General features: G+C 35.4%; 1 protein-coding gene across 3 annotated transcripts in view; it reads left to right on the top strand.

Moving 5' to 3' along the window:
• The window catches only part of ST3GAL2 (ST3 beta-galactoside alpha-2,3-sialyltransferase 2), a 1,330,536-nt gene that overhangs the window by 1,279,121 nt on the left and 38,263 nt on the right, over nt 1–13,152 (top strand). For all 3 annotated transcript variants that reach the window (XM_044081313.1, XM_044081311.1, XM_044081312.1), the window contains one exon: nt 8,167–8,212. In XM_044081313.1, coding sequence (XP_043937248.1) covers nt 8,167–8,212 — 46 coding nt within the window. The remainder of the gene's footprint in view (nt 1–8,166; nt 8,213–13,152) is intronic.

Below are 13,152 nucleotides of genomic sequence, written 5' to 3'. Positions count from 1 at the left end.
TGTCTCCAGGCCCTTTGAAGGTTTATACAGACAACACCACAGTGATGTGGTACGTCATCAAGCAGGGGGGCACAAAGACTTAACCTCTCTGTGGGCTGTCTCTTCAGGCTTGGGATCTGGCTCTCAGTTATCAATTAACTCTTCAGGCAGTGTATATTCCTTCGGAGCACAATCTAGTGGCAGACTTTTATGAGCAGGTCATGAATGGATACTTTACAGAGACGTGTTTCTGGACATAGTCCATCACTGGGGTATTCCTCAGGTAGATCTTTTTGTCCCCTCTCTAAAGAGTCAGCTCCCTCTTTTCTGTGCCAGAGTGCCATGTCATCTGGTGTGGAAGATGTGCGCCCTTTCCTTTAATTGGAAGGGGATGTTTCTCTATGCCTTACCCTACTTCCAAGAGTCCTACAGAAGATTCAGCTGGACTCCCCAAAAATCTTGTTAGTGACCCCCTTTTAGCCAAGAAGGCACTTGTCAACCCCCCTCAAAATGCATCTGGATAGGGGCAATGACCACAAGCTATCTCACCATTTGGACCTTCTCATACAGGACAAGGGATCACTCATCCATCCTCAGTTTTCCACTTGTCAACTGATACTGTGGGTGATAGGGTTTTGATCACTTTTAGGCACTTCTTTTCTGAGGATGTGCTCAGGGATTTACAGGCGGCAAGAAAATCTGCAACCAGAAAATGTTATATGTCCAAATAGAAGAGACTTTCTCTCAGGTGCCATGCTCATAACCAGGACCCTTTTTCAGTGTGGATCCATTTGGTTCTCTCTTATTTGTGTGAGTTGCTCCAGTCTGGCATGACCTATTCCTTTATAAAGGCCCATTTGTCAGCTATTTCTTCCTGTTTGCCCTTGAGTCCTTATTTGGATTCTCAATTTGAGGCTAAGCAGTTTCTTAAAGGCATCCTGTATCTTAGGTGCCAAAGGAAGAACATTTCTCCTCCTTGTGACCTTAATTTTGTTTTAGAAAAGTTGACCCAGGCTCCTCTTAAGCCTGCAGGTTCAGCTCCTCTGCAACACTGTACCTGGAAAACTTCTGCTCGGAGGGTTTCTTAGCTTCAGGCCCTAATGGCCATTCCTCTTTTTTTGTTTTTTTTTCACAGGGACAAGGTATTCCTTTGTACTAATCCATTTTTGATTCCCAAGGTGGTTAATGAGCTGTCTTTGAGTCAGGCAGTACAACTCCCTTCCTTTTTCCCTTCTCCTCAGTCTGCTAGTGAGAGGGTCCTACATACCTTGGAGTTGAGCAGACAGCTCAGGTATTACTTCTATAAAACCAAGACCATTCATACGTCTGACCAATTTTTTGTTTATTTTCATCCCAGGACATTGGGTTTAGCTGTTTCTAAGCATATAATCTCCTCTCTGGATATCTAAGGCCATTTCCTTTTGTTATTCTTTTCATGGAAAATGTCTGTCTACTACTAGGGCTCACTATACTAGGGTTGTTGTCTCTTCTGCTAATTTCGTCAAGGGGTTGGACACCAATTCCATCCTCGAAGTTGCTACTCTTACTAAGCATTGTAAACTGGATATGGTTTTTAGGGCAAGAGCAGGTTTTGTTCTGGTCATTCTGCATGGGTTTCATGAGGACTCTTCCCAGCCTTCCACCTCCCAATCCTTTTCTTGAGCTTTTATACTCTCCCCACAGTGAATAATACTGCAACAGTGATATAGAGCGACATAGTACAGTTGTGTAAACTCTTTACTATAACAGTAGATGTCCTTCTCTTCACTGTTGCAGTATTTGCTCCCTTCCTCCATCCCCCCTTTGTTTTCTTCTGGGCTTTGTTTTGGTTTCCCTCCTGGCCAAGGGTCTTCCTTTTCCATCTGCATTTTCTCCATCTGGATGTAGATAACCTCCTTTGTCCCATGGAGACTGTTTTCTACTGGAGCAATTCAGTTCTGGGTAACTATGTCTGTAACTATGTCTGTACATCACCTTTATGCCCTAAGTCCTGAACGGGGAGCATATGTGCAACGTATGGTGCATATAAGATCTAAAACCTTTGGTATACTGTCCGTACATTGGGCTGTTCTTGGCAGGAGACCCTATGGCGAAGAATCCTGCAACAGTGATATAGAATGACATCATCTATATACCACCTTAGATGACAACTTCAACAAAACTTTAAAGTCTGTGTTACAAAAGGCAAAAAAGTGACCAGGGGGAAAAAGTGGGATAAGCTGCTTCCCTTATATTCTCTTTTGTAAGAGAAGTGCCCCAAGCCTCAACTGGATTCACACCATTTGAACTAGTGTATGGAAGGCTGTCCACATGATCAGCCCAGCAGCTCCCCTTCTTGCACCCAACTGTCTCATTCATTACTCCTTCAGAGCAAGAGCTTTTTGGCCTGTTCACTCCCCTGTGGAGGTGAGAGTCCTGTGTGAAGGAGAGGGCCAGTCTGCAGGTTCTGCAGACTATCCTCATCCCACCCCTAAACCATCCCTGTGAGCTCCACTGCAACTGCCTTCTGATGTGTGTGTTTCTGTGCACATGCTGCAACCATCCTCCCAAGAAGCACACTGCTTATAAGCATGGGCATGCTAATATGGACAGACAAACAGACAGAGGCACACACACACACACACACACACACACACACACACACACACACACACACACACACACACACACACACACACACACACACACACACACAGAGTTATATATGGGAAAATGGGAAAGACAACAGATAAGTTAAAAAAGATTGGTGATATTAATGGAAGCTCCCAGGTAAAAATGTGCATGGTAAAAGACCAAGATTGGAGGGACCTAACAAAAGATATTAAGACGATGCGGCAAGAATATTAAAAAAAAAAAAATAGATAAGGAGGACACTTGCATTAGTGATACATGCAATAGCTTGTTTTCTTATCTGGAGCCTGATATCCTAGAGTGTAAGTTAAATGATATATAGAACGCCTTGCTTAATAATGTAGCAGGAGGTAACAAAATTCCATCTGAATTGCTTAAAATACTGCAAAACAATGCTGCTTCATTGCTGATTGGAATTTCTTAGCCAATGTGGAAACTACAACAGTGACCACTTAACTGGAAAAGGTCAGTTTATATTCCACACTCAAAAAAGTGTAATGCTAAAATTATCTCAAACAATTGCATTTGTTTTACATCTAGCAAAGTAATGCTCTACATCCTGCAAGACTGATTCTGGCAACATACACACTGAAAAAATGTCAGATGTACAAACTGATTTTGGAAGGCAGAGCTGTAGAGCTGGTCAAATACTGTCCTGGGTAACGTCCCCAGTTGCTGCCCTCCCTCAAAATAAAAGTCTTCAAAGTTGAGGATAAGAAATGGTCTTCAAAAAATGTGATTACTTCACAAATTTAACACAGCACTGCAATCAGAAAAATTCATAAAATGTAGCAAAGATCTATTATATACATACCCCCTTCCTACACTACATCAAGATTCTGTTATTTTTAAGCGAAGAGGCTGAATACCTTTTGACTTTCTGCAGAAATCAGTGTGTGAAAGTAGCAACCTTCACACAATGACTTGTCATTTAAGCAGCCAGGGTCACATGATCATGGCTGTTTAAATACATTAAGAGAATGCTTGTGCATCTGAGCATGGACTAATCAGCACCTCTTCAAAGCCACTGACTGCTTGCATCTGGAGCAGCCACACCTTTTAGCCCACCCTTATTATGCCTTTCTTAGAATGAGCATAGAAACCAAAGATCAAATTGCCAACATACACTGTAAAATAGAGAAATCAAAAGAGTGCCAAGAAAAATGTTTACTTCTGTGTTATTGACTAATATAAAGCATTTTTTAAATTTGGGGTTAAAATTTATCCCAATAGTGCTAGTGAGAAGACATGTTTTAAAACAAGACATTTTTCATTTTGTCTGTAAACTCAATTTGAAAGTGTTCTATGCGAATTCTGTTTATAATTTGCTGAGCAATGATGAATTAGACTCTCTGAATGCAAATTTTATTCTTGTTGTTCAGATTTGAATCACTGTATAGAGTATTTAAAGAGCAATGCTTACTGTTTTATTGATACTTTTATTCCTATTAAAAGCAAGTTCATTCCTCCTTATACTAATGAAAGTGTTATGCATTTTAGTTCCATGTTGAAGTTGAACTTTGCTATAAATGGAGTGTGTAAGGACTTGTTAGATGATAAAAACAATATTTGTTATAATTTAACACTGAATGAATAGAAGGTTTTACAAGAACTTAAAGAAAGGAAAGATTTAGTCATAAAGCCAGCAGATAAAGGAAATGAAATAGTTATAATGCATTTCCAACAGTATTATAAAATGTGTTTAGACCACTTATCAAATGAAGAAGTTTATGAAATTAGTGAAAATAAAATCTATAAAAATGCTATAACGAAATTTCAGAGTTTACTACAAAAGGGTGTTAGATTAGGTTATCTGTCACAGGATGATGTACAGAAGAAATTTGGTAGTGAAGGTTGTGTTTTAGCGACATTTTTGTGTCTGTCCAAACTACATAAGGATATGAATAATCTGCAAAGATGCCCGATTATAAAGCTGGGCTTTTATTGCATAAGTTGTTACTCCACTGTGTCATAAAGATTCCTTCATGTGTTAAAGATAGTTTCGATTTTTTAAGTAAAATTTCTTCTACAACATGGAACAAGGACATGTATTGGATAACCCTTGACGGCAAAAGCTTATATACTTCGATTAGACATAATGATGGGTTACTTTCTTTGTTCTATTTTTTGGGAGATAGTCCATTGACTAATTATATTGTAGATTTGGTACATTTTTGTTTGACAAATAATTTCTTTACATTCAATAATGAAATATTTAGACAAAAACAGGGTACTGCCATGGAGACGCCCTTTGCCCCATGTATGCAAATTTGTTTATGGCTTATTATGAATTAGAATGTTTATATAAACACAATTTTATGAAAAATATGTTAAATATTATTACTGATGCATATATGATCTGATTTTCATCTGAGAAGGAGGTATGGCAGAAGTTCTCCAGTTTATTTTAGATTTACAACATAATACATACAATTTGTCATTTGATGGATAACAGTATGGAAAGAGAGTAACATACTTAGACTTTATACTGGGGTACATAGAAAGTTTTTAGATGGGAGTCAATATCTACATGCTACTAGTTGTCATCCCCCTCATCTTTTAGCAGCATTGTCTTATGGTGAATTTTAAGACTATCTAGGATTTGTAGTGACAAAGAAAATCTATCAAGTGAAATAGAAAATCTGCCAGAATGTTTCAGAATAGGGGATACAGAATTGATACAATAAATGAAACCATACAAAAAATCCTAGAGTTAGGAGTGGATGATAAACCAACTAGAAAGAAACATATGAAGATGTGTACTAGTAGTTGGGATAATAAGAAATTACAAATGTACTTTGTTTCTACTTATAATATTAAAAGTGAGGAAATTTGTAGAATAATGAAGCATTATTGGAATTTTCTTTTGGGGGACAAAAATCTATACAAGATTCTAGATAGACAAACTTTGATGTCTTATAGACGAGAAAGAAATCTCAAAGACATGTTAGCACATGGTAATTTTATTTTACCGAACATTAGTATCAATAATTTTCCTGTGACTGTTGGAGCCCTTTGTTGTAATAATTGTTCTGTTTGTAAACACGTGGTGTTTTTTTTTTAATATATTAACAAGATTAGGTTTATACCAAAAGGATTATTTTCCTGTAATAGCAGAGGGGTAATTTATGATTTAAAATGTCCGTGCAATCTTTTTTACATTGCAGAGACGAAGAGAACATTTAAAATAAGATTGATGGAGCATATTAGGGATATTAAAAATCAGAGAGAAGATAAAATTATAGCCTCTCATTTTAAGGATAAACATAATAGTGATGTTTTTGCTGTTACAAGGTAGCATTTTAGAACAGATAAATTTAAAAAATGAAGATGAGACTTTTCTTAAAGAACAACTTTTATATAAAGACTCTTGTCTTTATTTTAAAATATGATACAATGAGTCCTACAGGGCTAAATGGAGAAATTAATTGGAGGTGTTTTATTTAATTATCTAATTATGTAATTGAATAATTAGTTGTTTGATTGTGTATATAAGATACTATTTTTGTGTTATATTGTATTACTCCTTGAAGGTTTTATACTGAGGTGCTAGAGAATAAAAATGTTTGTGGATCTGTGCCAGTGGTCTTGATTTCCTATTGTGTTGAGAGTTGTTTATGTTTTTTTGTAATATAAAGCATTTGATTGTGTGGACCATAAATAGAGAAATGGGGATACTGGGTCACTTTATTTCCTCCTGATGACTCTGCAGACAGAGCTGCTGCACAGTTAGACCCAAAAGTGGAATAACTAATCAGTGTAATAATGCAAACAGAATGTGACAAGGCTGTATGTTGTCATCCTACAAATAATCTAATCTAGCATTTTGCAAGACATAATCAGATGCTGGAGTCAAATTTGCCAGGAGAAATATTAACAGTCTCAGATATACAGATGATACCACTCTCATAGCTGAAGTTTAGGAAGAGTTGAAAAGACTGTCTGAAGGTGAAAACACTGTGAAAATTGGCTTGCTGCTAAAAAAAAATGTCTAACCCTATCATTTCATTAGAAATAGATGGGAAAAAGACAGAGACACTGACAGATTTTATTTTTCAAAGCTCAAAGATTTCTGCTGGTACTCATTGCATCCATGAACTTAAAGCACACATGTACTCAGCAGAAAAGCTGGGACAAATCTGGATAAGATTTTAAAGAACAAGGATACTGCAGTGTAAACAAAAGTCAAAGTTGTCAAAGCTGTGGTCTTCCATTAATAACGTGGCTCTGAGAGCTGGACTGTAAGTATGCACACTGGAAAAGTGATACTTTTGAAATGTAGTGTTAGAAAAAACTCTCTTGAGAATTCCTTGGATTGCAAGAAGATTAAATCAGTCAGTACTTAAGGAAATCAATCTCTCTATCTCTATCTCTTCCACTGCCCACTGGAAATTCAGGCAGCAAAACTAAAACTCAAATACTTTGGCCATAAAATGCAAAGGTAGGACTGACTAGAGAAGACACCGATACTGAGAAAGATTAAAGGCAAGATAAGAAGGTGCAGAGTCTAAGATGAATACACAGTATTACTGAAGTAATAAATGTGAATTTGCAACAACTTAAAGAAACGGTTGACAGACAGACCTATATATTAAAGTTCTCCAGGTCATAAAGAGTCGCATGTGACTAAATAACTGAACAATATATATTTAGATACATACAAGTGTATGCATATAGATGTATAAAGTATGCTCTGGTGTTGAGTTTAACTGTCAGTCATTTGTAAAGTTTGATACAAATGTCACAGACTTTAGTCCATTCAGGTAGCAGCAGGTGTGTGGGTGTGTTCAGGTTTAACACTTAAACAGCAAAATTTGATAATCGCTCTTATATTCTCCATCTGCTACTTCATGACTGTTCTTCTGAGTGTTGATAGCTGATATAATAAATTTCAGTCATTCAACCTGTATACTCAGCCTGATGTTTTTATGTTTTGCATTGTATAGGATCTCCTAAATTCTGTAACTCCTCAAATACTAAAGTGTGCTTTGGTCATACCTGCCCTGTTAAGGGCTGACTAACAGCTTGTAGCTCACCTTGCAGTGCAGTTCTCACCTGTTTCTAATTCATCTCCTCTTTTCATAGTGGGAAGCCATCCAGTTTTAAAATGGCAGGAAAATGTAGTTAGCAGACATCTCCTATCACACTAATGTTTACTTTGTTGGTCTACTTATTTACTTCTTTATGTAGTTCCACAGAAGCTTCAGTGGACTGGTGGTGCTTGGTGAACCAAACCAGGGTAGATAGCAGTGGACTTAAAATATTGTAATTTAGGAAATACATGGTTATAAACAGTCACATACTACATTCCCAGCTGTTTAGGAAAGGGAGTGTACATATGATGGTACATTTGTATGTCAGCTGAATTATACTTCCCATCTGTAAAATGTTTTTTTACTCTACTACAGTTTTGTGTCTTTGAATTTGGACTTACGGTTTTATGGCTGTATTTCTACTGTTAAGTGTTACTTTTTAATCTTGTTTTATGCATTCCTGCATTATTTATATGCCTAATTAATCAGTTATTTACTGTTTGTTATCTGTATTGTTTTTCAGTACGTATGCACCTGTGAGAAAGTTCCTCCGAGTGGACAAAGATAAGGTGAGTTCCTGCTGCTGGACTTTTGTGGGTTCAGTAGGCAAGGCTTCCTTGTGCTGTACCACAGCAAAATGAGATTCCCATGGGGTGTAGCAACAGTGATACAGCTCTGATTCAGAAAACTGTTTGCTCTACAGGAGGTACTTACCAAGACAAAAGGAAAGTTGTCTATACACTGACTCTGATGCTGGGAAAGGAGAGAACAAAAATAGGACACCTTCGACAAGAGCTCAGAGCAGGAATTTAGCTGGAAGGATATAGATACTCTCTTATCTCCATTCTGCCTTCTCCACCTTCATGATTGCTTACAGTAAAGACCATCTCTTGCACTGTGCATAGATCAGTGTACTTACACTGTTCCAACAGTTCTCAGCAGAAAACATCAGAACAAGGAACTTTATTTTGTAAAGTTATTTCTAGTTCAGAGAATAACCCAGTGAATGCCATCTAATCATCTTTGCAGCACCAGGGATGGTTTGTTTAGGTGAATGAGTCTGAAGACTTTTAGGGGAACTGCAACAATACCCTTGCTGAGGATGTTTTGGTACCCTACTGCTTATACCTGTGGAACTGGTGGGTCATATGTTTACATGGCAACCCATGGGACTGGGAGTCTGCCTACTTAAGGTGATGTGTCACATGTTGGCATGGCAACCCATGGGCGTGGTTGTCTCTCTCGTCATGGTGATTTGAATGTGGGCACTGCTAACTGTGGGACCAGGATATGCCCTTCACAGTGGTGCATCATACATTGGCATGGCTATGTGAGAGAATATGCGTCTGTGTCATCACACTAAAATGCCACATGTGGGCACAACAGCTAGTGGGATTGGAAGCCTGCTGATTTGTCAGATGTGAGCATGATCTGTGGGACTTTGTCTGTGTACTAAAACTGAAGGGAGTCCGAGAAGATTCTTATGTTCTCCAACATTTATGATACCATAGGTATGTAAACAGTACATAATCCAAGTAATGCTCAACGACCAAAAACAGAATCAAAAGAATCCAGTCACAGGCAGCAATAATACGTCCTTCCTTGTTGTTAAAGGATGTAACAATTCACAAAGCTCATCGGGTAGTGTCCAAAAAACGTCTTTTATTAAAACATCAAACACACATAAATGGATCAAGCGCTTTCATCCACATAAAGTGGACTTCATCAGAATCAATTATCTAATTAATTTCACTATATTTATACACATTTTGGCGCCAAGACTTACTAAATTCTTAAAGAAAACAACACATGAAATAATGCATGAAATAAAAAAATATGTAAAAAAATATATACATATTGTGTTAAAATATCATAAAAAATTCCAATACTTTTTCTTCCTATGTATAATAAGGTGACAATATCTATTTTAATGTTTAACACCTCTTTATATGACATTTTTATAATACATTTTATAAGGTGCCTAAGGACACAGTTGGTTCACATCTTTTGCAATGCTTCTTACTATAAACACAATATATAATAGTTCTTGTAGAATCAATTACCTAATATATTAATATATCTAATAAATAATTTAAAAACTTTTGTTTAAAAGTATGAATAATTTATGAATAAATTATAATATAAAAATAGTTAGTTTAAAATACATACATATATAATATAACAAAGATTTGAATGAATAAATATATGCTTTAATAATTCATTAATAGAAAAGGTTTTAAAGAAATGCCATCATTTAAACCCGGGGGAGTTGTGGCATCTGTCAAAATCTGCCATTTTGCTTCTTTTTCAGCTAAATGTATCCCTAAATTACCTCCCCTCATATTATTAATAACTGTCTCAATGATGGCAAATCTAAATTGATGTCTGTTATCAAAGGATGATATGTGCCTGTACAATGCATTTGTTCTATCTTTCTTCTTAATATCATATAAATGCTCATATATTCTTTTCTTGAACCTACGTTCAGTTTTTCCTATATAATAACCAGGACATAATACGCACTTAGCTAAATATACTACATTCTGTGTGTTACAATTACCTCTCCCAAATTTTATTCTTGTTTTGTTGATATTCTCCAAGGTTATGTGATCCACTTCCATTATACAATGGCAGTACTTACAATTTCCACATTTATATGTCCCACTGTGCTTTGTAGGTATGACATACATCTTTTCTGACTTCTCCAAAATAGACTTTAAATTCAAACCTATCTTTAGCACAAATATAGGGGCTTCACCCACAATTTTCCTAACTTCAGGTTCCAAGGAAAAGATGTTCCAATATTTTTTCATTATGTTTTTAATGTGAGTTGTTTGCGATGTATACTCTAAAATACATGCTTTACTAAATTTACGTATAATGTTAGTAAAGAAGGTCTGGCTTATTTAGATACTTTTGTATCCAGCAATAATGAGGGATTTGAGTCTAGGGTATATAGAAAAAAAACTTTTTCTAATAATTATTTAGAATATAGTAGTAACCATCCATATAAGATGAAAAAAAGTATATTTAAAGGTCAGTGCATACGAGCAGCACGAATGAGCTCAAAATATGAAAAAATGCTGGATGAAATAGAATTTATTAGTAGCCTATTTATTAATAGAGTGTATCCAATCCAACTTATTAATGAAGTTAAGACATTAGTTATTAAAGAATGGGGGAATAAGTATTTCCCAGTCCTAGGTAAACCACTTATGATATTGATTTAGACAGAACCAATATCTGTATAAATCATCTATTTAATGATACCAATATGTTTGTCCACAGCATTAGTTTTTACCAGGTTCTAGATGTTAAACTTCAGTTGCAAGAAGGGCTTTTGAATACCATATAGTATAGAAAGGATGTGTGGTAGATACACACACACACACAGTGTATGCACCACCATACATATAGGGGTGTAGTAAAGAAAAATTTTTACTAGTTAGTAGGCTGACTGACACGGATGACACACAGTTTGTTTCACAGCTGGAAGAAGTGGTAGTCAAATACCTTAAACAATAATATGAATAATCAACCATCTTTGACCAGATATATCACAACTTATAACAGAAGGTCTAACTCTATCAGACAAATTATTTCTAGGAATTGGGTTATTCTAATGGCACTTGATGAGCTGAGTGATACACATCCCACCAATGGTAAAATAATGTGCAACACTGTGATAAATTCAGTTTTTAGATTTGAATGTATTAGTATTGAAGAAGGGTGCAGTCAGTGTCTTCACTAGGTAAACCACTTAGACAGGGCATAGAAAAGGATGTTAAATGTGAGTATAGTAAAGCATGTATTTTAGAGTGTACATCGCAAACAACTCACATTAAAAACATAATGAAAAAATATTGGAACATCTTTTCCTTGGAACCTGAAGTTAGGAAAATTGTGGGTGAAGCCCCTATATTTGTGCTAAAGATGGGTTTGAATTTAAAGTCTATTTTGGAGAAGTCAGAAAAGATTTATGTCATACCTGCAAAGCACAGTGGGACATATAGATGTGGAAATTGTAAGTACTGCCATTGTATAATGGAAGTGGATCACATAACCTTGGAGAATATCAACAAAACAAGAATAAAATTTGGGAGAGGTAATTGTAACACACAGAATGTAGTATATTTAGCTAAGTGCGTATTGTGTCCTGGTTATTATATAGGAAAAACTGAATGTAGGTTCAAGAAGAGAATATATGAGCATTTATATGATATTAAGAAGAAAGATCGAACAAATGCATTGTACAGGCACATATCATCCTTTGATAACAGACATCAATTTAGATTTGCCATCATTGAGACAGTTATTAATAATATGAGGGGAGGTAATTTAGGGATACATTTAGCTGAAAAAGAAGCAAAATGGCAGATTTTGACAAATGCTACAACTCCCCCGGGTTTAAATGATGGCATTTCTTTAAAACCTTTTCTATTAATTAATTATTAAAGCATATATTTATTCATTCAAATCTTTGTTATATTATATATGTATGTATTTTAAACTAACTATTTTTATATTCTAATTTATTCATAAATTATTCATACTTTTAAACAAAAGTTTTTAAATTATTTATTAGATATATTAATATATTAGGTAATTGATTCTACAAGAACTATTATATATTGTGTTTATAATAAGAAGCATTGCAAAAGATGTGAACCAACTGTGTCCTTAGGCACCTTATAAAAATGTGTTATAGAAATGTCATATAAAGAGGTGTTAAACATTAAAATAGATATTGTCACCTTATTATACATAGGAAGAAAAACTATTGGAATGTTTTATGATATTTTAATACAATATGTATATATTTTTTTACATATTTTTTTATTTCATGTATTATTTCATGTGTTGTTTTCTTTAAGAATTTAGTAAGCCTTGGCGCCAAAATGTGTATAAATATAGTGAAATTAATTAGATAATTGATTCTGATGAAGTCCACTTTATGTGGATGAAAGCGCTTGATCCATTTATGTGTGTTTGATGTTTTAATAAAAGACGTTTTTTGGACACTACCTGATGAGCTTTGTGAATTGTTACATCCTTTAACAACAAGGAAGGATGTATTATTGCTGCCTGTGTCTGGATTCTTATGTAAACAGTACAGTATATGATTCAAACCAGTGATGTTAGAGTAGAGACTGAGATGGTGATAGGCCACACATAAAAAAGATACACAATGCTAGAAGCTGTAGTTAAATACATGTTTTTTTTTTTCTTTTTTGAAACTGCTTTATTGATAAAATAACTTATTTTCTATAAATTGTTTGCTGGTTGGTTTTAACGTACACATCTCCAATGCAGTATAGGAGCATAAAATAACATTTTAATTTCTCTGTAAGGAAGCCATTAACATCATAACTAGCTGATCTCTGATTGAGACAGGCAGCTAAGATTACAAGTTGCTGCTTAGAATGGACAAAGGAGAGCTAGAGCTGCTTTGATGTTTATGCATAGAGTGAATATGGAAATGACTGTCTCTCTAATGTACTACTTCTGT

The sequence above is a fragment of the Protopterus annectens genome, chromosome 8.part0 (assembly GCF_019279795.1).
Source record: "Protopterus annectens isolate FY-2018-M chromosome 8.part0, PAN1.0, whole genome shotgun sequence".
In the NCBI taxonomy this organism is placed as follows: domain Eukaryota; kingdom Metazoa; phylum Chordata; order Ceratodontiformes; family Protopteridae; genus Protopterus; species Protopterus annectens.
The sequence above is the reverse complement of the archived record's forward strand: the minus strand, read 5'-3'. Positions and strand labels throughout refer to the sequence as shown.